Source organism: Epinephelus moara, chromosome 22, assembly GCF_006386435.1.
Source record: "Epinephelus moara isolate mb chromosome 22, YSFRI_EMoa_1.0, whole genome shotgun sequence".
NCBI lineage: Eukaryota > Metazoa > Chordata > Actinopteri > Perciformes > Serranidae > Epinephelus > Epinephelus moara.
The window spans coordinates 27,151,048-27,171,449 of NC_065527.1; the positions used below are offsets into that span (position 1 = coordinate 27,151,048).

The 20,402-nt window shown below is 37.7% G+C and overlaps 2 protein-coding genes and 1 long non-coding RNA gene across 3 annotated transcripts in view; all 3 read right to left on the reverse strand.

Annotated features, from left to right (window-relative positions):
* Window positions 1-5,042: 5,042 nt before the first annotated feature.
* The window catches only part of LOC126384249 (uncharacterized), an 83,619-nt gene continuing 68,259 nt past the window's right edge, over window positions 5,043-20,402 (reverse strand). Inside the window, exons 12-15 of the mRNA XM_050035209.1 lie at window positions 7,246-7,353; window positions 6,962-6,979; window positions 6,800-6,860; window positions 5,043-6,352 (exon numbers count right to left, since the gene is read on the reverse strand). Coding sequence (XP_049891166.1) covers window positions 6,805-6,860; window positions 6,962-6,979; window positions 7,246-7,353 — 182 coding nt within the window. The 3' untranslated portion in view covers window positions 5,043-6,352; window positions 6,800-6,804. The remainder of the gene's footprint in view (window positions 6,353-6,799; window positions 6,861-6,961; window positions 6,980-7,245; window positions 7,354-20,402) is intronic.
* LOC126384560 (major histocompatibility complex class I-related gene protein-like) lies at window positions 8,000-13,642 on the reverse strand. The gene is made up of 3 exons (XM_050035683.1): window positions 13,559-13,642; window positions 13,071-13,340; window positions 8,000-8,292 (listed from the first exon to the last, which is right to left on the reverse strand). Exons 1-3 carry the CDS (start codon window positions 13,605-13,607, stop codon window positions 8,000-8,002), a joined length of 612 nt encoding a protein of 203 aa, XP_049891640.1. The 5' UTR covers window positions 13,608-13,642.
* On the reverse strand, window positions 14,395-17,309 carry LOC126384564 (uncharacterized). The gene is made up of 4 exons (XR_007569309.1): window positions 17,258-17,309; window positions 16,772-16,873; window positions 16,137-16,154; window positions 14,395-15,848 (listed from the first exon to the last, which is right to left on the reverse strand). It is a non-coding gene; the product is annotated as an uncharacterized LOC126384564 (long non-coding RNA).

The following is a 20,402-nucleotide window of genomic DNA, read 5'->3' on the forward strand; positions in this document are numbered from 1 at the left end:
TGTGGCCGTCAAGTGCCGGCCCCCAACACACATTGGCAGCGGCGCGCAGCGGCACCGTCGACACTAAAGTGTATTTCCCACCCCAGCCCGCTAGGTGGCTGTACCTACACTAGTTGCCAACGGTTGCCAACTGCTAGTAACGGAAGAAGAAGAGGAAAAACTTTGAGGCAACAAGAACTTTTTTTTTTACGGGTGAGTTTCTTACAGAGATATTGGATAAAGGAGATACCCCACCGTAGGCTTATCCAATGTTAAGAAAACGGTTACTCTTCCTGTCTCCTAAGTGGGCGTGGTTAGCTCTCCCTCCAATCAGAGCCTGTTCTCCCTCAATCTCTGACGTGACAGCTGGCCCACCCACAGTGCTGACTGAAAGTGACACATTCTTCCTATTATTGCAGCCTATTGCTGCACAAAGCTTGGGCAGTTTTTATTTATTACCAGCGGAAAATAACTGTTTGTAAGCTAACTGTGATTTTGCGCCTGATTTTACCGCTTGTTTATCAAGATCACGAGATCTCACTGTTTTCTGAGACGTACAGGGCTCAAACAAAGTTAACTTTCTCTTGATCTGTGCGGATGAAAAATGCAGCTTTAGTGTCAGAATGTTGGTAAGATGTGTGGCTTGTGGAAAATGAACCCAATATTTACTTAAGTGACTACAGGGTGAAAGAATTGACCATAAATTGTGATCATGTTCATTTTCCTCATTGACGACAATACATTCAGAGTTTTGACACACGGCGTATGGCGGTGGTGTGTGTTGCACTTGATAGTATCAGCCTGTATCTAATATGAGTAACCATAGCAACAGGAACAGTTTTGTTTACAATTTATTTACAACACTGAGTGCAGTCCATCAGTGCCTCATCCTCTGAACACCACAGGATGGAGACTGTAACACACAAGCTGCCATGACTGCTGCCAGTCTGATGCGTTTGGTTGCGTGTATGTGTATCCATCTGTTCGTAGCTAATCTCGCAAATTACACACTTGTGACTGTATGCTCATGTTCGCAGTGATTCCAAAAGGTTAAAAAACCTGGTTAACCGGTCAGTAAGGTCTGCAAGTCTGTTGCAGGCCACATTTTGGCCTTCTTTGAGCCACAAAGTTTGTGGCTCAAAAACTGACACCAGAAGAAAAGTTCGGTCACATTCTAAACCAGAGTATGGCAGATTAATTCCATGTTCGATATTTTATGATGCACTGAAGTTAGGCATGATACAAGATGAATAAGTCAACCATTTTCGTCATCTTTACTGCCACCTTGACTATAAGGGAGCCAGGAGGGACAATTCTACCAGATGCAGGTGCACCACATTCCAGCTGCTATGACTATGACACAGTTTTGTTCTGTCTGCCACACGGCATCATACCATACCATACCATACCATATCTTGCCATGCCATGCTATGCCATGCAATACCATACCAGGATTGTTTCAGAAGTGAAGTGTTTTGCCTGCTTAATTTTATAGATTTGGTCATTTTCACTTGATACTTGTGTTCCTACCATAAGTACATAAGTAGCCTGCATATGGCTATTCTTTCTGTTCTATTTTAATTGTGTTTACTGTTGTTATTTCCTACTTTGTTCTGCGGTAGACAGTGGTGGATGAAGTACCCGAAAACCATACTTAAGTAGAAGTAAAGATATCTTACCAGAAGATGAATTTGCAGTTTAAGTCACCTATTAGAACATTACTAAAGTAAAAGTGTTAAAGCATCTGATATTTAGCGTACTTAAGTATCAAAAGTATTTTTATGATATTAAATGTAATTAACTGTCCAATGCGTACACCTCCCCATCAGCCATTAATTCCTGATTATGGACACATCCTCAGGCATTATCTTTAACATAACTGTACATTAGAGACTGAAAATTGCTCTGTACATTGTTATTTCATCATGAAACTATCAGGTCGTGTGATTCTACCTGTTCTCAGCAGAGAGCTCCTCCCATAGTTCAGATGCTTCCTCAGCCAGTCAGGACACACCTGGGTGAAGAAGTCTTTCCAATACTTATTTTTATCTTTTTGTCTGTCCCAAAAGTGTTTGGTAATGACAGCTTGTGGTTTTGAAGCGATCCATATCTCTGTGTTGAAGTCAAATGTTAGGAAGTCTTCTCCATCACTACCATACTGTTGATATCCATTAACCTCTCCAGTCTCATCATCCCATTCACAACCATGCATCTTCTGTAGAATGTGGACATCTGAGAGACAGAAACAGAGACTCCGGTAAACCAGAGTGAGATCACAGTCCAGTCATCTAGTTGATACCACATCTTTACCACAGAGACACACTGATCCATTGAGAACAAAATAGACGATCTACACCTCCTGCTGTTATTGGTTTGATGAAAGCCACTTACAGCCAATCAGCATTGGGACAGTGGACGTCTTAGAGAGAGAGAGAGAGAGAGCGAGAGAGAGAGAGAGAGAGAGAGAGAGAGAGAGAGGCAGAGACTGCTGGGAAACACAGTGACATCCTAACATAGTGAAGGCAGTATGTCTCTGTGGTGAAATGTGAACTGACACCAACAGTTTGTTTCCACTGTTGAAGGTACTGTGGCTTCATGTGAGCTGCAGGAACAGACACACACACACACACACACACTGAGGTAGAGTCCCGACCAGCAGATAAAACCTGATCCTGGATTGAACATTACACCCACTGAGACCCTGCAGCCGGTGGACCAGTCCAACAATATTCTCTTCCTCTCCTCAGTCTGAGTAATGTGTGCGTGTCTGACTGTGTATTCAGGAGAAACAGTTACATACCTCCAGTTTTGTTTAAGCGCTGCTTCAAAATGTTAAATTCTTCTTTAAAGATTTGCTGGTACATCGCACATGATTCTGTGTACATCCTCCAGTATTTTGGATCCCCGTCCCTTAATTTTTCCACCCAGTCCTGTTTGGGTAATGCTGTCTTGATTTTGCTGTCACAGTAACCCGCCTGAACGCCATTAACCAGCGCAACAGCCACAACCTCTGGGATGGTTTGGACCCCAGAAGATGCAGTGAAGAAAGCCCTGAAAGAGTGTTTCACTGTGGGACAAAGAGATTTTCAGGTCATAGATTTGCATTTTTCTGACATCATTCTGGATAACTGGTTGTCAGTTTCTTAAGCACAGAATTTTCTCAGTAAAGAACAAGACTACTCCAAAACCCTATTCTTATTATTAGTATTTGTGTCCTGAACAAGCATTATGTGGCCAGTTTCCAACAGCTCTATAAAAAGACAGCACTTACAGGTCACACCTCATGATGGTATCCCTGACATTTGAAGTCACTCGAACACTGAAAGTGTTTACCTTCTCACTTGCAACAAGATCTGTTTACTAAATTTCATATGAATCATTTAATACCTGTTTAAATTATTGTATGTAGTCTTGAACGAAAGATGCTAATGAAGAAACATCTTTTGCATGTTAACTTTATGAATTAATCACTTAGAGAAATAGAGTTGGTGTTATGGTTTTACCCAGCTCTACAGGAGCTTGCAGGCTAAATCAAACTAAGCTAAATCAATGGTTTAAGTAAAAACTTTAAATGTCCTCTTACCTGAAGATGAAACATGACAAAAAAGGACCAAGAGAAATAAATGCATCTTGTTTTGAAAATTAAGTAGAGCTGGAGAACGAAGTAGAGTCAGTCCGAAGCTGTTTCCTGGTTTAACGAGATGGGAATATTTTTTTTCCTGAGTGTAAGGCGTGTTCACCTGTGAATTACTCGTCAAGATTAACAATTATTTTTAGTCATTTTCCGGTTCTGTGTTTGAGACTCTGTTACCTGTTCCTACCCGTTTTCACTGAAGCTCCGTCTGTGCTTGTCTGCTGCTAAAGTCCAAAACACATTGTATCGTGTAACATACAAAATTTAGCCTCTTCTCCTTTCCAACATGTTCACTTTAATTTTGTTCTTGCTCCTGCAATAAATAACTGTCAGACTTGAATCTCCTCTGTGTTGCTTCTTTTTCCCTACAGAGACCTGGGTTGTAAAAAAACACCAGCCCAGTCACCAGGAGAAAATGTTGGCATTGTCCATTTCTGCACACCACAGACATGTTACATTTCTATCTTTCATATGTATCATATCAATGTTTCTAAAGTGACATACACCGTTTAGCCAAAACATTAAAACCACTGACAGGTGAAGTGAATAACTTTGATTATTTGTTCCAATGCATTCTTCGACTGGGAAACCTTTGGTTCTGGCATTCATGTGGATACCACCTGACATGTTCCACCCACTCAAACACTGTTGCAGACCAACCCACTGCCATTGAGGGGGCATACATACTAAATAATCAAAGTTATTCACTTCACCTGTCAGTGGTTTTAATGTTTTGGCTGATCAGTGTAGGATATAAGCTGATGTTGTCATCAGGAAGTGGAGGGGGTGGTGGATGGAATGGCAGACCAATGTTCAAGACAAACAACAAGCTGGATTTTTTTTTTTAGCTACAAGTGGCCGTGTTTCCAGCCACTTGTGTTTCACCAAATATTTTACGCCAAAATATGTTTTTTTTTCCTAACTATAACTAAGTGGATGTTGTGCCTAAACATAACCACATTTTTACCCTCAGGGTACTTTGGAGTACTGCATGGGGTAGCCTAATGAGATGATTTTGAAATGTTACTTTAAAAAAATGTCAGTCATGCATTATTATTATGCGTGATTCTTATCACTAAATTATGAGTGCAACAGTTTAGTAAATCAGACACTGATAGCAGTGCGCCGTAGTGTTTTTTTTTTTTTCTACAAAAAATGCTCTGAGCTAGTCAGGGGTTCTTGGCTGACAAAACAAACAAACAAAACCAAAAAACAAAACAAAAAACAAAGGGGGTATGTTATTGGAATAAAAGTCTGAGGACCACTTTAAACGGTGTGTCCACAAAACATCTGACTCTGACAAAGCTTGACAAATAAACTTCATAGGTCAGAAGTTGCAACACCTACTTTCTCTGACAACAGAAAAAAACTCCCACATACATGAATGCATTTAGACTTTACAGTAATTTTATTTAACAATAATGATTCTAAAATACAATGCAAAACATTGACTGTCAAACACATATGTTATTAGATGCTGGGTATTGGTTGGGATTCCAGCAAAACTATTTAAAAGAAATACAGACTGAATATTTATGGTTAAAGATTGTTTTAACCTGTGAATTGAGTGGAGTAATCAGGAAATGTAACCATATAACTGTCTCTGTTATATGCCGGTTGATCTTGTCCTCTGCTTAGAGGGTAAAGAGCTCCTGGACATCATTGTTTTCCTTATTTGCAGATGTTTTCTTCTTTGAGTTAGCTGCCAACTGCTATCAGCTGCTTTTTAAATCTCCCACAGTGGGTCGCACACATAACACATTGACAAAGATGTTTTGCTATGTTTTGTTGGGCTGAAACCATGGTTGCGTTCAGCCCCAACAAATCATAGCTAAACTTGTATTGCAACTTTAAAGAGCAACAATTAAAACTAAAAGGCGGCAAAATGTAGCAATACAATATTTTGTTTCCCAAAAAAAAGTAAAAAAAACCTGAATGATAACTTTTTCCTATTGCCATTTGAACTGGTGCAAAGTGGAGACCATTTCTGCAACATATGTTCACATAACACAACATATGTGTGAAATATTCAATCCCTGTTTAAACAAGCCTATCACTGCTAAATGTCATTGCCTGCTGCTAACTTCTGAATGTTTTATTATTGCTGCTGTGTTGCTTTTATTTATTCTCTATGTACAGTGACCTTGAGTGTCTTGAAAGGCGCTGATAAATAAAATGTATTATTCTTCTTATTATATGTAATTAGCATCTGAGAACTGCGACTAACACATTGATGTTTTATAGTTCACCAATGTAAATCAGTTAACAACTAAGTACATTAAAAACTAACATGCATGTACTGAAGACAGTTACTACATAATGTCTTGTCAAAAACAAATGTTAACATGTTTGAGTTTGGTCTTAAGTTTTCTTAAGCAGAATATGACGTATAGAGACAAAAGGCGACTGAAGTAAAAACAGGTCCAGTAACTTAAAAGTAGAAATGTACAAGTCTGAAAACCCAAGAAGTCTTCCTGGAAAAATGATTCTGTGTTCTTTCTGGTTTCACTCTTAATGTCTCTGGTCTCTGCAAGCTGCTGAAGTAATCACTCTTTACCAAGGGTCTGTAGAAACAGCTGGACAGCAGCATCAGCAAAGCTTCTGTTACTTCTCAGATAATCATTCTTTACTTTACACACTGAACACCTGAAACATGTAAATCTGATCTTGAATACACACTTGACCAGTTTTATGTATCATTTGACTTCCTGACTGGTCCTTCTTATCTTCACTGGATAGCTGTAAAGTGAGAAAGAAAGTAAAAAATACAACAAGACCCGGACTTAGTTTTAGAATTATACAGTATTTGCTTTCATATTATTTGCAGTATGTTTGGTCCAAAATGTGTAATTTTGAAATCTTTGTTCCAGCTGTTTAGTGTATAATATAATTAAAATCAGCTGCTTGTGAACAGTTTTTGTACACTTAAAGGATTCACAGTTTTATCAAAGAGAGAGTATTAAAAAGTATCATATCAATAGGTCAGTATGTGGAAGTTAGTTTCAGGAGGAGCAACAAAGGAGAGATTCTACATACAGTCACTATATTAACATGCACAAAATATTCAGTTTTTTGACCTGCATCAAATTCAGAATATTGTCATATTCTGAATAACAGTGGAATATTAGTGTGCATGTAAGCGTACCCAGTATTTGCACAGAGTATTCGACATGATGAAGTACTCACTGTGATCAATCAAGAGCTGCGTCTGTGACCGAAGTGGTTTGAGAGGAAGAAGAGTCTGAAGCTAAACAAGAAAAGTGTTAGTAGTTGATTTTTTAAAACTATAAACTGTATTTATTTCAACAAAGAGAGAGGGAAACGCAGACAATCTGACATAATACTTACAGTTTGCAGGCTTGAAACCTGTAATATGAATGATCACATCAATAAACATTTAAGATCTAAAGTTAATGAGATTATCAGGTATATCACATTGAAAGATGAGATAAACTTTCACTACATGAGTCAAATGCCAGTACTATATTCTGTCAAGATACTGAATATTAGCCAGGTCACATCATTATTCTTTTTTTTTCAGATTCCCCCTTAAATATTATCTTGTAGTCTGCATTTTGTGCTGAAACAGTAAAGTGAAATGGCTTCATGGTAAAAACATCTTTCTTCCTTACCATGATTGTTATTTCTCCAGATGAAGAGTCCAGTGATGCAGAGTGTCAACAGCACCAGTCCTACAATAACTCCAATGACAGGACCAGCAGGAACCTCTGAGGGAGAAACTGGAACCACAACAGAACATTCACATTCATTTGTCTCCACTATTGGATGGACCTGATGTTGAAGCCACTTACCCCAGTTGGTCCTGATCACTGCTTTGTCCAGTTTGGTGACGATGTGGTCCTTCACACCAGAGAGCTGAAACACACACTCGTACTTCTCCCAGTCTTTAGGTGGGACTGATGAAACATCCAGGTCACTGCTCATCTGGAAGGATCCATCATGGTTGTGGAGGATCTCTCCATGGTCCACGTCCTCATGAATCTCCTCTCCATCTTTCCTCCAGAACATCATGGCTCTGTCAGGGTAGAAACCTGTAGCGTGGCAGCTGACTGGAGAGGAGGGAGACTTCTGGAGGAGAGACACTGAGGGAAGCTCTGGGGAGTAAAGAGAGAGAATGATAGAGACAATGTAAGGAGATGGAGCAAAACAGGGAAAGGGGACAGTTTTAGCTTTGATGGAAGTAATGTCAGAGGAAACAAAATCGGTCTCTAATGATCATTGAGGGCTAAATCAAATCTTACCACCACAGAAAACAGAAAATGGTCAAAAAGAAAGTGATGTCAGACTGATCGGAGTGATAATACAATGGCAGTTCAGTTTGAGCAGACTGTTTGAACATTGTTGTGTCAATTAAACTACATCAGGTCATGTGATCCTACCTGTTCTCAGCAGAGAGCTCTTGCCAAAGGTCACATACATCTTCAGCCACTCAGGACAAATTTGATTGAAGTAATTCTGATTATATTTTATTCTAACTTTGTCAGCGTCCCATCTCAGTTTGGTGATGACAGCCTGTGGTTTTGGTGCGATCCATGTCATTGTCTTCAGGTCCAATGATATGAAATCTTCTCCATCATAACCGTACTGCGTAAAACCATTAATCTCTCCAGTCTCATCGTCCCACTCACAGCCATACGACCTCTGTAAAATGTGAACACCTGAGAGACAGGGACTGTGATTAACCATGATGGACAAATTACATCACCAGCGAAAAGATGATCTTAAATATACTGTGGTGTGCTCATGATCCAAGAACAGATAATTAGTGCACTTGATCTTTAAATGAATAGGGAAAGTTACACTAGTTACTTGTATAGTGAATTAGCTGTCCACTTATCTGTCTTGCTTGGGGGGTGGGTTACCAATAGTCAAAATAAAATCACTCTAATATCAAAAAGGGGGGGTTAAGAAATTAAAAAGACGGAATGATGGTTAGAATTTTCTAAAGTTAGCCTTAGACTTTGTTCTCTCTTTTATCCCTTTCTAAATTATTTTTTCCTTGTTTTCCATTTATTTGTTGATTTCATTGTTCATATGAAGTTCAATCAGGAAGACTTTCTTGGTGCCCCTCCATTCACAGTTCTCTCCCTCTCACTCCCACTGCTTCCTCTAATCAGCTGACTATGGGTGTTCACTCCCCTAGTTATCCAGTCAAACTTTGCCATGATCTCTCTCAGCCAATCAGGATGCTACTGCAAAATTTTAAAAATGCTCTCTCTCTTCTACTGCTGTCAGCTGTCATTTCAGGCAGAATTGTCCCGCCCTCCTCCACCCTGGTCACCTCCAGCCATCGTATCCAGAGTCCAGGACAAGCTCAACAAAGGCTCAGTTCTTCTACTCATCCAGATAATCAGCACTTCTCCATCTTCCTTTCATCTCATCTTCCCACCTCTACCACCACCAGAGTCTAGACCCCAGGGGTTTTTTCATTTTTACGTGCATGTTAATAAATATTCTTCTTTTTACTATAAAAAAAAACCCCCAGAGTCTGTCCTGATTGAAATAATACCAGCAGTTTGAGACCAGAAGTTTCTACAACTAGTCATGGCAAATGTTGTTGATCTTGAAACAGGTGAGGTTACAATTTAAGTTCATCTTTCAAATATACTGAGGAAGAGATGAAAATGTGTCTGGTGGAGGAGTCTAGATGACTGTGTAGGTGTGTTCATATCTACATAGAGAGACCTGTGCTTATATGTAGGTTTTAAGGTGCATTTGAATATATGTGTACGTGCATATATTTAACCATTGCTCAGCACACCAGGATAGAGTAGGAGTAATATAGCTCTAACAAAACATGTTCTTAAAAGATGAACATGGGGATAAATGTATGGTATTGTGGTGCTTAGTGTTTGTAATGCACGTCTACAGATTTGTGTATGCGTGGATGTTTTGTTATCTGCCTACGATATAAGATGTTCCCTTGTGAGTTTTTTGATGATGCTCTTGTTCCCAGCTGGTGTGATTTTCGTGGCTCTACTTTTAATATGCTAGTAATCATAAATTTGATGTAGAATATGGCTCACAACAATCCAGTGCAAACTCTTTCCAAATTGTAACCTGAAATGTGAATGGATTACAGGAGGGCACAAAAAAAACAAAAAAACATGAAGGCTTATATCATATGGGGAAACTGTCCTCCCACACTGTGTCTTTACAGGGACATAATTTTAAAGCAGGGCAAATAGAATACCTTTAGAAGCCATGGGTGGGGGAGGCCTTTGAAGCACCTTTTACTTCTAGGAGTAGGGGTGTGGGGATACTAATCAGTAAAAGGATACCATTCAAATTGGTTTCTAAACATGCAGACATTTATGGTAGATTCCTTATAATTAAATGTGAGATGTTTGGAGAACTCTATACCCTTATAAATATCCACAGTCCTCCCACCTCAAAAATGCTTTTCTTAAGTAAAATTCAAATGGTGTTAGACAGTTAGACAGGTGTGATCATATTCGGAGGATACCTGAATAACATATGTAGCCCTTATGATAGCTCAGCTAAAAAAAAGGGAAAATTAATCCACCAAAATAACTTCATGAATTCTTAATAGTTAATTAACTGCAGGATATACAACTTTACACCCTAACACAATAGCCTACACATATTTTCCGTCAATGAGCTACAGTTTAATAGATTACTTATTTATATCTAAGACAGGCCTGGATAGGGTAAGATCGAGTAAGATTAATGACATTACACTATCAGCTCATGCAATTGTCACTTGCATTATGTCACTGAAACAAAATACATTGTCCACTAAACTATGGAGAATGAATAGGAAATACTTACTGGACTCTGAATTTTTAAATTATATTAAAAACCATATTAATTTCTCTCTCTCTCTCTCTCTCTCTCTCTCTCTCTCTCTCTCTCTCTCTCTCTCTCTCTCTCTCAAGAATGAATGAATAGTCAACCTCTGCTATGTCAAAAACTCCGAAATCCTTCACGCTGTATTATAAATTTTGGGTTTGGGTTATTAATCTAATTATTAAACACAATTCCAAATTGATGGTTTAGTAACTTTATGAGACTTAGGAGAATTGGAGATCTATTACAAGGTCAGGCCCTTGTTAAGGCATACTCCCAACAATGTTGCTGGCGTGTGATGCATAGCATTGTTTTCATAGATCCCAACAAAAGCCATGTATAACATAACTCCCAATCAAACTGGATTTCTACAAAACACAGATTTAAAAACTAACACTAGAACATATGTCTTTATACAATTTACAAAAAAGTATAACAGCATCTAACTCTAATGGCTGTTGATGTGAAAAAAAGGCCTTTGATCAACTTGAATGGTCTTACTTGCACAAAATATTAGAGGCTTATGACTTTCCAGTAAAATTTATTGATATGGCATAAACTATTTACAAGTCATCAGAAGCACAATTATAGACAGAAAAAAATAAATGGCATTAAAAACGGTAAGAAGCAGTACAAGCTTAGTTTATTTGCAGATCATTTATTACTCTATTTAAGTAATATATAAACTCCCATTCCACATGTAATTGAAATCGTGACAAATTAAATATAGCAAAAACAGGATTATTGGTGATAAATACAGGTTTAACTAATTTACATAATATACTTAAGTGCAGCTAAATTACAGCTGTATAAAGACAATTTCCTTTCATTAATCAAAGAAGTTAATTTAAGAAAGACGTTGAAAATTGGTCTGATCTGAAGATTAATTTAGTAGGTAGAAGAAATCTTTTCAAGATGATGTGGCTGCCAAAAGTTTTATACACATTTCAGACTACTCCTATTGCCACACTAAAATCCTTTTTTAAAGAGATGAAATCACTTCTCTCCTCATTTATTTGGTCTAAAAAAGCTCATAGGCTAAAGAGAAAACCATTGCACTAATCTCGAGAAGAGGGAGGCCTTAACCTTCCCAATTTGGAGTTATATAACACTGCTCAAATGTTTTATATTGACCATATTATTAACAATACAAATGAGGAACAGTGTATCAACATACAATCATCAGCTGCAACCTCACAGTTTACTTCTAGCTCTCATCTCCATGAAAGAAAAAAACAAAAAATTAAAACAGCAGATTTGGTAATTAATAGTACATTAAATGCTTGGAAAAATTCCCAAGCATATACAACTCTGGAACAATCCATTAATAACTATTAAAAACACCCAACTAAACTGGGATAAGCTGTGGAATTCAGAAATGATCTGACATTATTTATCATAATTCCCTTTTTTCATTTCAGGAATTAAAAGATAACTGTAAGCTAAAAGTTCTAGATTTTTTTAAGTATCTGCAATTGAAAAACTGAAAAACAGAAAACTTTGATCTTGGAAAAAAAATCCTCAAATGAGAGGGAAAATCCTAAAGAAAGGGTAAAATAAAAAGAGACATTTAATATGAGCTGTATACAATATTCTTACTAAAGCTGAGGGCAATGAAGAATTACTACAAAAGATATTAAATAAATTGCAAAAGAAAATCAGAGGGAATGTTTACAACTCACATATAAAATTATCACTAAAAAGAACTTACATTTAATTCAGTAGAAGTTAATGACAAGAATATACTACAGTAAAGATAAAATTCATATTTTCGTCACTAGCGCCTTAGATAAATATTCAAAATGTGGTACTCAGAGTGACTACTTCATACATGCCTTTTGGTACTGTGAGAAAATTAGAAAGACTTAAAAAGACTTAGAAAGAATATTGAAAGATGAATTTCAAAAACCTGCAAATGTGTAGTAGTTTTTTCACCAACAAGTTGCCTTGTCTTTAGTTTATAAGAAGCTCATATTGCAAAATTGGAATAAGGAAGAAGCAGGAAATATTATTTGTGTGTGTGTGTGTGTGTGTGTGTGTGTGTGTTTGTGTGTGTGTGTGCGTGCGTGTGTGAGTGTGAGTGTGTGTGTGTGTGTGTGTGTGTGTGTCTGGGGGTGAATGGGCAGACAGTGGTGTGTGTGTGTCTTGAGTGGGTGTCTGTATGTGTGCAAGTATGCAGCTTGTGTGGTTGAGGATTTTACCAGCAGTGATAACGACTATATGACTGCATTGTAGTTCTGGATGAGTAACAAACAGCAGTAAATCACATAATTATATTTTTTCCTTTTGAAGAGACGATGATTATGTTACACATGAAATGTGCACTGTATTGTATTCAGAATCATGCTCACTCAGTAAAAGAAAAACAATTATAAAATAAAAAAAGAAAATTATACTGGTTGCTATTGTTCTATGAACTGAAAGATGACTGCCAAGTCAGTGTCTTCTTGCATTCTGTGCACATTAAACTGTTACACTCTAATTACCTTCCAGATGACTGTATTGTGCACACGTGAACACATGTCCATGTTCATAAAAGAAGCAATATTTGTTTGCTTAACAACTAACCAGAATGCTAAACATTTTAGCAGTAAAATGTGAAATATAACATAGATAAGTACTGTACCTCCGGTTTGGTTGAAGCGCTGCTTTAAACTGTACATCGTGGCTTTTAAGAAGTTTGGCTGATGCTGGGTACACTCTTGAGTGTACCGCTCCATGTGCTCAGGAAAGTTTTCCAATAATTTTTTCACCCAGTCCTGTTTTGGTTCTACTATGTTTTTGTTGCTGTCGCAGTAACCAATCAGAATATCATCAACCACTGCAGCAGCAAGAAACTCTGGGAAGTTTGGGACTCCAGAAGACACAGTTATGAGAAACCTCAGGAAGTGTTTCACTGCAGGACAAACAAAATGTATACTTTTAGTGTAAATACACACACATCATCATCATACTCATCATAAATATGATGTATTCAGTATGGTCCAGTCAAAACATTGTCATTTTAAATTGGAGTAAAAGTGAAACTAAACTACAGGTGTGTCTCAGGGCTATGCGGGAACAAAATGCAGAGCTGAGTGGAAGGTGAGGCAAAGATTTAAAATGTGATCTTACCTGGAGATGAAACATGAAGGATGAAAAACAACAAAAGTAACTTTTTCATTTTGATTAAGACGTGTGGGTAAAGGAACGAGTTGATTCAGCTGTTTTGTCTTCTGTCAAATGCTTTTTCCTTGAAGAGGGAGGTGGGAGTGTCTATTCTAACCAGAGATGGGCAGATGATACAGAAGTTGTGAAACTTGTTCCACTCTGTGACTTCAGTCTGGTAGGGCTGCTTTAAGTTTTGCAATTGCTGCTGTGTTTGAAGCCCTCAAGTGCCATAAGGCTTTATCTGTCATCAATAGTTCTGACTTATCTTAATTAGGGACATAAAATTTATTGACATTGGGAGGGAGGCATCCAGCATTACTGATATTTTCTTTGAACACTCCTTAAAACAAATGAACACCCTCCCCAATATCTAAAATAATATTTTTCTGACAAAATGGTGAAAATACAGCCACTCTACTTTTGAATGAAGAGCTGCAAATTAAATGGTTATTAAAGCTTTGTGGCTACTGATGGACTTGTGCAGCAGAGTATTTTCACCCCACCCTGGATTCCCAATAAGAAAATTAAACATGAATTTGACCACATGATTTCTGTCGTGCTCACTCAGATTTTAACCGCCTCTGTGTTGCTTCCTTTCCCCTACAGAGAACTGCTGTAACAAAACGTTTAGAGTGTAAGAAAGATCAGACTGATTGTCCAGAAACCATCATCTGATTTGCAACAGATTGAGCAATAAAGTTTAAAATCTTAAACATTTCAGTCAGAAGTTTTAACACTTACTTGCTCTGACAACAGAAAGAAAAAACACCCCACAGAAATGAATGCATTTTAGATTTTAGAGTAATTTTATTTGACAATAATGATTCTAAATTAAAAACAGAACATTGGCTGTCAAACACAGACATTCTAACATGCTGAGTGTTGGTTGAGAATCTAGCAAAACCATTAGCACAATTTGAAAGAAATATACAGAGACATTGTTTTTACCTCTACTCCATTTGGGTGGTAGTAGATTTTTTGTTTCAGGAAAAAGCATGTACAGTACAAGGCATGTATAGATACAGGGAAGTGAATGAGTACAACAAACAGGCTGTTAGAGTACAAACCTATCACTATAAATATTCCAATTCCACATAACCACATACTCAAGATTTTGTAAGCTGAGGTCTTCAGTTACCCTCTGTGCTTTGAAAGTATCACCCTTTGTTTGAATTATATGTCTACAATATAATAAAAAGTAAACACTTTATCAGCCTTTGATGTAAAAGAGTTTTGAGTATCTGTACCTCATAGGCTTGTTTCTCTTTTCACCTCATCAAACTTAAAGGCCCTGAAAACTTATTTCCTCACTCATCTTGTCCCTGTAAGTAAGTAGGCAGAGCTCAAAGGGTAAAAGGTGGTGTTACATGTTTCCTTACATCAATCAGGATTCAGCAACATCTGTCCAATCTGATGACACCACACCAACAAAATCCTGACAAAACAGATGAACTACTTTTAAAGTCATCAACTCCTAATAAATAATATCAGAGATGTTAATGTTATTTTTAGCCATCCTGGCGTAATAAGCAGTACCATACTTACCTGAATATAAGACAATCCTGATTGTAAGATGACCCCCACTTTTTCAAGACTCAGTTTTAGAAAAGGTTTTCTGAAGACCAATACTAATAAAAACACACTTCATAACACAAGGTAGTCCGTCAACCTGTAGATAAACTGTTTGTCTTTTTGGCCTGACCATATGAACATTTCATTCTGTGACACTGTATTTCTTTGCAGCTTGAGAGTTGTTTGATGACTCACATGATTTTATTTTTGGCATCATGACTCCTACCCAGGTGTCAACTTGGCAACTTTTGAGCCACTTTGTGTGAGATGAGTCTCTTCATCTTTCAGGCACCTGACACTGTGAGCTGACTGTGAGGGTTAGTTGCTGGCTTTAGTCAGAAAGGAAACACTTGTTTTACGGATATTTGGCGCCACCTATTGTTGTGAATGTATACTGACATTTACAAGTCTAGACCCTGAATAATAACAACCCCACTTTTTCTGGTGTATTTCTCGGGGAAAAACTGATATTAAGACAATATGATACTCAAGATTTAAAAGCAAGTTTTCAGGGATTTTAATATAAAGGTTTGTTGTCGGAATCTTATAATTTCAGGTGTTGCTTCACTGGAGTCACAGCTGCTCTGCATCCCATTTGAAATAATGCACTGTGTCCCTGATGTGTCTGCAAATCATGTTTCTGGATTGAGTTTCTCAGAGAGCTCAGAGCTCTCATCAGGAGCTGTAAGGAAAAACACACTGTTATTCCATGTATCCTGTACTGACCTGCTGTTAAACAGCTGCTACATTCTGTTGCAGAGGCTGGTCATTCAGAATGCCTCTACAGATCCACCATAAAGTTTTCAGTATGAGAAGCTTCTGAAACAGGGCCAGCTTGAGATGTTTTATCCAGACCCAAAAGACATCTTCATCGGTCAGAATCAATGACCTGGTTCACTAACTTGATCTTGATCCTGATACAAATGCATGTCAGACCAGATAAAATAGAATAAAAACAAGTTTTACTCACGACATGGGGGACATTCAGCTGAAACAAGAAGAGATAACAAATCATTTCAGTTGTAAAAGTCGTAAATGGCTGAATATATATTTTTTCCACTGAATCTGAACGCCTCTTTTACTCATTCTCCTACACACGTTAAATAATTATCTTTTGTCCCTCTACCCTTTGCCTGATACATTTTTTATCATCATGTTACAGTCTTTCCGTTGGTTGCTTCATAAAATTAATTGAGGTTTGTTTGGCAGTTTTTTTTAACCTTAAGCAGCTACAATGAGTATTTAACTGGTTATGAAACAGTCTCCATGGAGATCAGAAGAGCCTAAGTTTACATTCTCCCTGGCAAAGCTCCACAGTGAGAAGTATGTTAGAGAGTGAAAAGGGAGCTGAATCTGTTGGCTTGAATGTAACCTTGGTGTGAAAGGTACTAAAACAAAGTATAATCTGTTTCACCATTGTCATATTACAGTCATCAATCTTACATAGCCACAACAGATGCATTACCACATCGCTATCTATCCTGATGTTTAAGATCTGACCACTTGAAAAGATTCCATGAGACAATCTGTCAGTCTGGTCTGTCAGTTTTCTTTTTGTAAACTGCAAATCCAAATTAAGATAACTTCTCCATTTTCCTCTCTTACCTCTCCTCTTTCTGTAAACAATGACTCCAGTGGCAGCCATGAGGATGACAGCAAGAACAGTCACTGCAGCAGTGATGGGAATGGTCATGTCAGAAGCCTTCTCTGTTGAACAAATAAACAACAAGTCTAAGACCATATGGACAAAGCAGGTTCGAACAGAAGTACATCCATCTATTTAATAATGCCTCCTGTCCACACATGCAGGTGTGCATTTGGTTTGAAATAATAAAACAAAAAAATTAAAAAATATATCGTTAAAATCTTAACTGAACTGGATGATAAAAGCTAAACCAACATAAAACCACACTTTTGTTTAGAGCTTCACTTTTGTGGGCAGCTTTGACACATAAATTTGCACCTGTTGGCTAATTGAAAACCATCTTGATGGTGCCGACTCTTGACGGAACAGAACATTAATCATGACCCGCAGGACAATTAAAGTAAATGCATCTTTCTCACACCTGTCGCTTCTGACAGAAGTCTTACCTCTGTTGGTCCTGATAACTGCTCTGCCCAGTTTGGTGACGATGTCGTCCTTTGGTCCTGATAACTGCTCTGCCCAGTTTGGTGACGATGTCGTCCTTCACACCAGAGAGATGAAACACACAGTCGTACCTCCTCCAGTCTTCAGGTGGGACTGATGAAAGGTCCAGGTCACTGCTCATCTGGAAGGATCCATCATGGTTGGAGAGGATCTCTCCGTGGTCCACGTTCTCATGAATCTCCTCTCCATCTTTCCTCCAGAACATCATGGCGCTGTTTGGGTAGAAACCTGTAGCGTGGCAGCTGACTGGAGAGGAGGGAGACTTCTGGAGGAGAGACACTGAGGGAAGGTCTGGAGAGAGAGGAGTAAGGTTAAAAAGTCAGAAAATGAAACAGATTTTTTAAAAAAGAGGTGAGAGGGAGGGAGAGAAATGTTTGACAATATTGACAAAAGAACCCATTTCAGGTTTAGGTCTCAATATATTGACGCACATTCATAGTAATGTCACAAGCACATTATAAAATGATAATCATATCATGAAACTACATCAGGTCATGTGATTCTACCTGTTCTCATCACAGAGCTTCTCCCATAGTCCAAAAGCTTGTTCAGGCAATCAATACAAGCATGGTGAAAAACGATCTTCCAAAAGTCATTTCTTGATCTGTCTCTGTCCCACATGTGTTTGGTCATGACAGACTGAGGTGTTGGGGCAATCCATGTTTGTGTCATGACAGACTGAGGTGTTGGGGCAATCCATGTTTGTGTCTCCAGATGAAATACAAGGAAGTCCTCTCCATTGTAACCATATTGATGAAAACCGCTGATATGTCCAGTCTCCTCATCCTGTTCACAGCCAAACATTTTCTGTAAAATGTGGATACCTGGGGGAGAGAGAGATTGACTCCATGAAGGCCAGTCACCATCTGGACTGTGCGGACGCCTTAAAGAGACAGAGAGGCAGAGACTGCTGGGAAACACAGTGACATCCTAACACAGGATATCATATCCTCTTTTTTTTTTTTTTTTTTTTACCACAGTTTACCTCCACACACACTGAGGTGGAGTACTGACCAGCAGATTAAACCTGACCCACTGAGGCCCTACAGTTGGTGGACCAGTCCAACAATATCCTCTTCCTGTGAGAAACTACAGATGAGACTGTCCTGAGGCTGCTCTAGAAGCTTCCACTGAAGGAGAGTTTCAGAAAGAGATGTCCTGTTTAGCAATCTTCCTTTACTTAAGTATAGCATGTGAGTTTTTCTTTCTCTTCTGTATATGACTGAGGCAAAGGCTTCAGTTAATTCTGGGTGACAAAAACATTATTGAGGAAGAAAGGAACATACTTCCAGTGTGGTTTAAGCGTTTCTTCAAACTGATAAATTCGTCTCTGAAGACCTGTTAAGCGTTTCTTCAAACTGATAAATTCGTCTCTGAAGACCTGCTGGTGCACCGTACACTCCCCTGTGTACCACTTCCAGAACTTAGGATTCCCGTCTCTTAATTTTTCCATCCAGTCCTGTTTGGGTAATGCTGTCTTGATTCTGCTGTCACAGTAAGCCACCTCAACGTCATCAATCAGCATAACAGACACAACCTCTGGGAAGTTGTGAGACTCTTGGACTCCAGAGGACGCAGTGAAGAAAACCTTCATAGAGTGCTTCACTGAAAGACAAATAGACATTCAGTTTTTTTAAAACTACATGTTAACATGTTTAATGTTGCATAGTTGCATTATTATGAGTAGTCATCAGTTTGTTGAGCACAGCATTTGATTTTGCTCTATCAGCATAGGCAAAAAATAATTAATAATAATAAAAATAATGTATTGTACAGTGTCTAATAACTGTATAAAAGCTAGTTACAGGACACACCTCATTATGGTATTCCTGAAACAATTACAGCACTCAGCTCCTCACTTGCAACAACAACAAGTAATAAATAAAACATCTTGTGTGAATGTAGTGGATAAGAATAAAGTAACAGAATGGAAATAATCAACTATGGTCCAGGTAGTTGAAAATCATACTTTAGTTCATACTTTAAGTTTTTTTAAATTAAATGTACCTATTTTGCAGCACTGGAGACTAAGGCAGCTCAAAGCACTGCGACATCAGACACACACATATGCAAATGGACAAAAACGTTACTAAGTCATCTTTAATGGGATATCAGCCTACACAGGAAGTAATCAGATTTCCAGCCACTTACATTTCAGATGTAAATTTATCAGCAGATGCAACATGACAGAGGAGGAGCAACAAAATAAACCTCTTCATCTTGTTTTTAAAAGTATAATAATAATAAAATAATTGTCAGGTTTGTGTATAAGAGGAAGACTGAAATTTTGACCCCTAAGAATTTGGAAATAGCCTATCTTAATAATCTTGTTATGGCATAAGCTACTCCAGAAAGTTAATAAACTGTGTGGTTGGTAACTGAAAATGAAACAAAATCTGCTGAAGAAGCTGACTTCAAAGACACGTTCAACAACAGAATGAAAACTGAAGACATAAAACTCAGTGCATCAGACAAAATAACACAAAGCAGACAGTGAAGATATAACTATCTGAATGATCAGATATAACAAGGAAATGGGGCAGGTATAAGGATTTTTGGTAACACTTTATATTAAGGTACTGTAATAAGCGCTAATTAATGCTTAATAAGCACAAATTAACAGTTAATGAGCACGTATAAGACGGTACAAGATGCTTATTAACATTAATAAGACTAGACTAAGTGTTTATTACAGCATAACTGACTGAGTTATTATTGCCTATATGAGCATTATAAGCACTTAATAGAAACTTTGGTAACAGTTTATAAACCTATACTAAATATTAATAAGATGTCTATTTACTTTTAATTATGATTTATAAGGGTTAATTATAGAATAATAACCACATTTATTACTGGTTTATAAGACACTATAAGACCCTATAAGATGAAATTAATGAGGTGTTTATTAACATTAATGAGACTATAAGAAGTTAATATAAATGCCATATTACGGTTAATAAATGCCTAATTATGCACTTATTAATAGTAAATCAAATCAAATCAAATCAAATCAACTTTATTTATATGGCACTTTTCATACAACAGTAACACAAAGTGCCTCACAGAGGTTAAAAACAACAAAGA

Excerpts from the sequence above, each read along its gene's own strand:
- LOC126384560 (XM_050035683.1), bottom strand. The coding sequence starts at position 13,607 with ATGAAAAAGTTACTTTTGTTGTTTTTCATCCTTCATGTTTCATCTCCA. Across the intron at positions 13,341-13,558 it reads CCTTCATGTTTCATCTCCAG|TGAAACACTTCCTGAGGTTT; the intron begins GTAAGATCACAT and ends TTTGTCCTGCAG. Across the intron at positions 8,293-13,070 it reads GCGCTTCAACCAAACCGGAG|GTGTTCACATTTTACAGAGG; the intron begins GTACAGTACTTA and ends CCTGTCTCTCAG.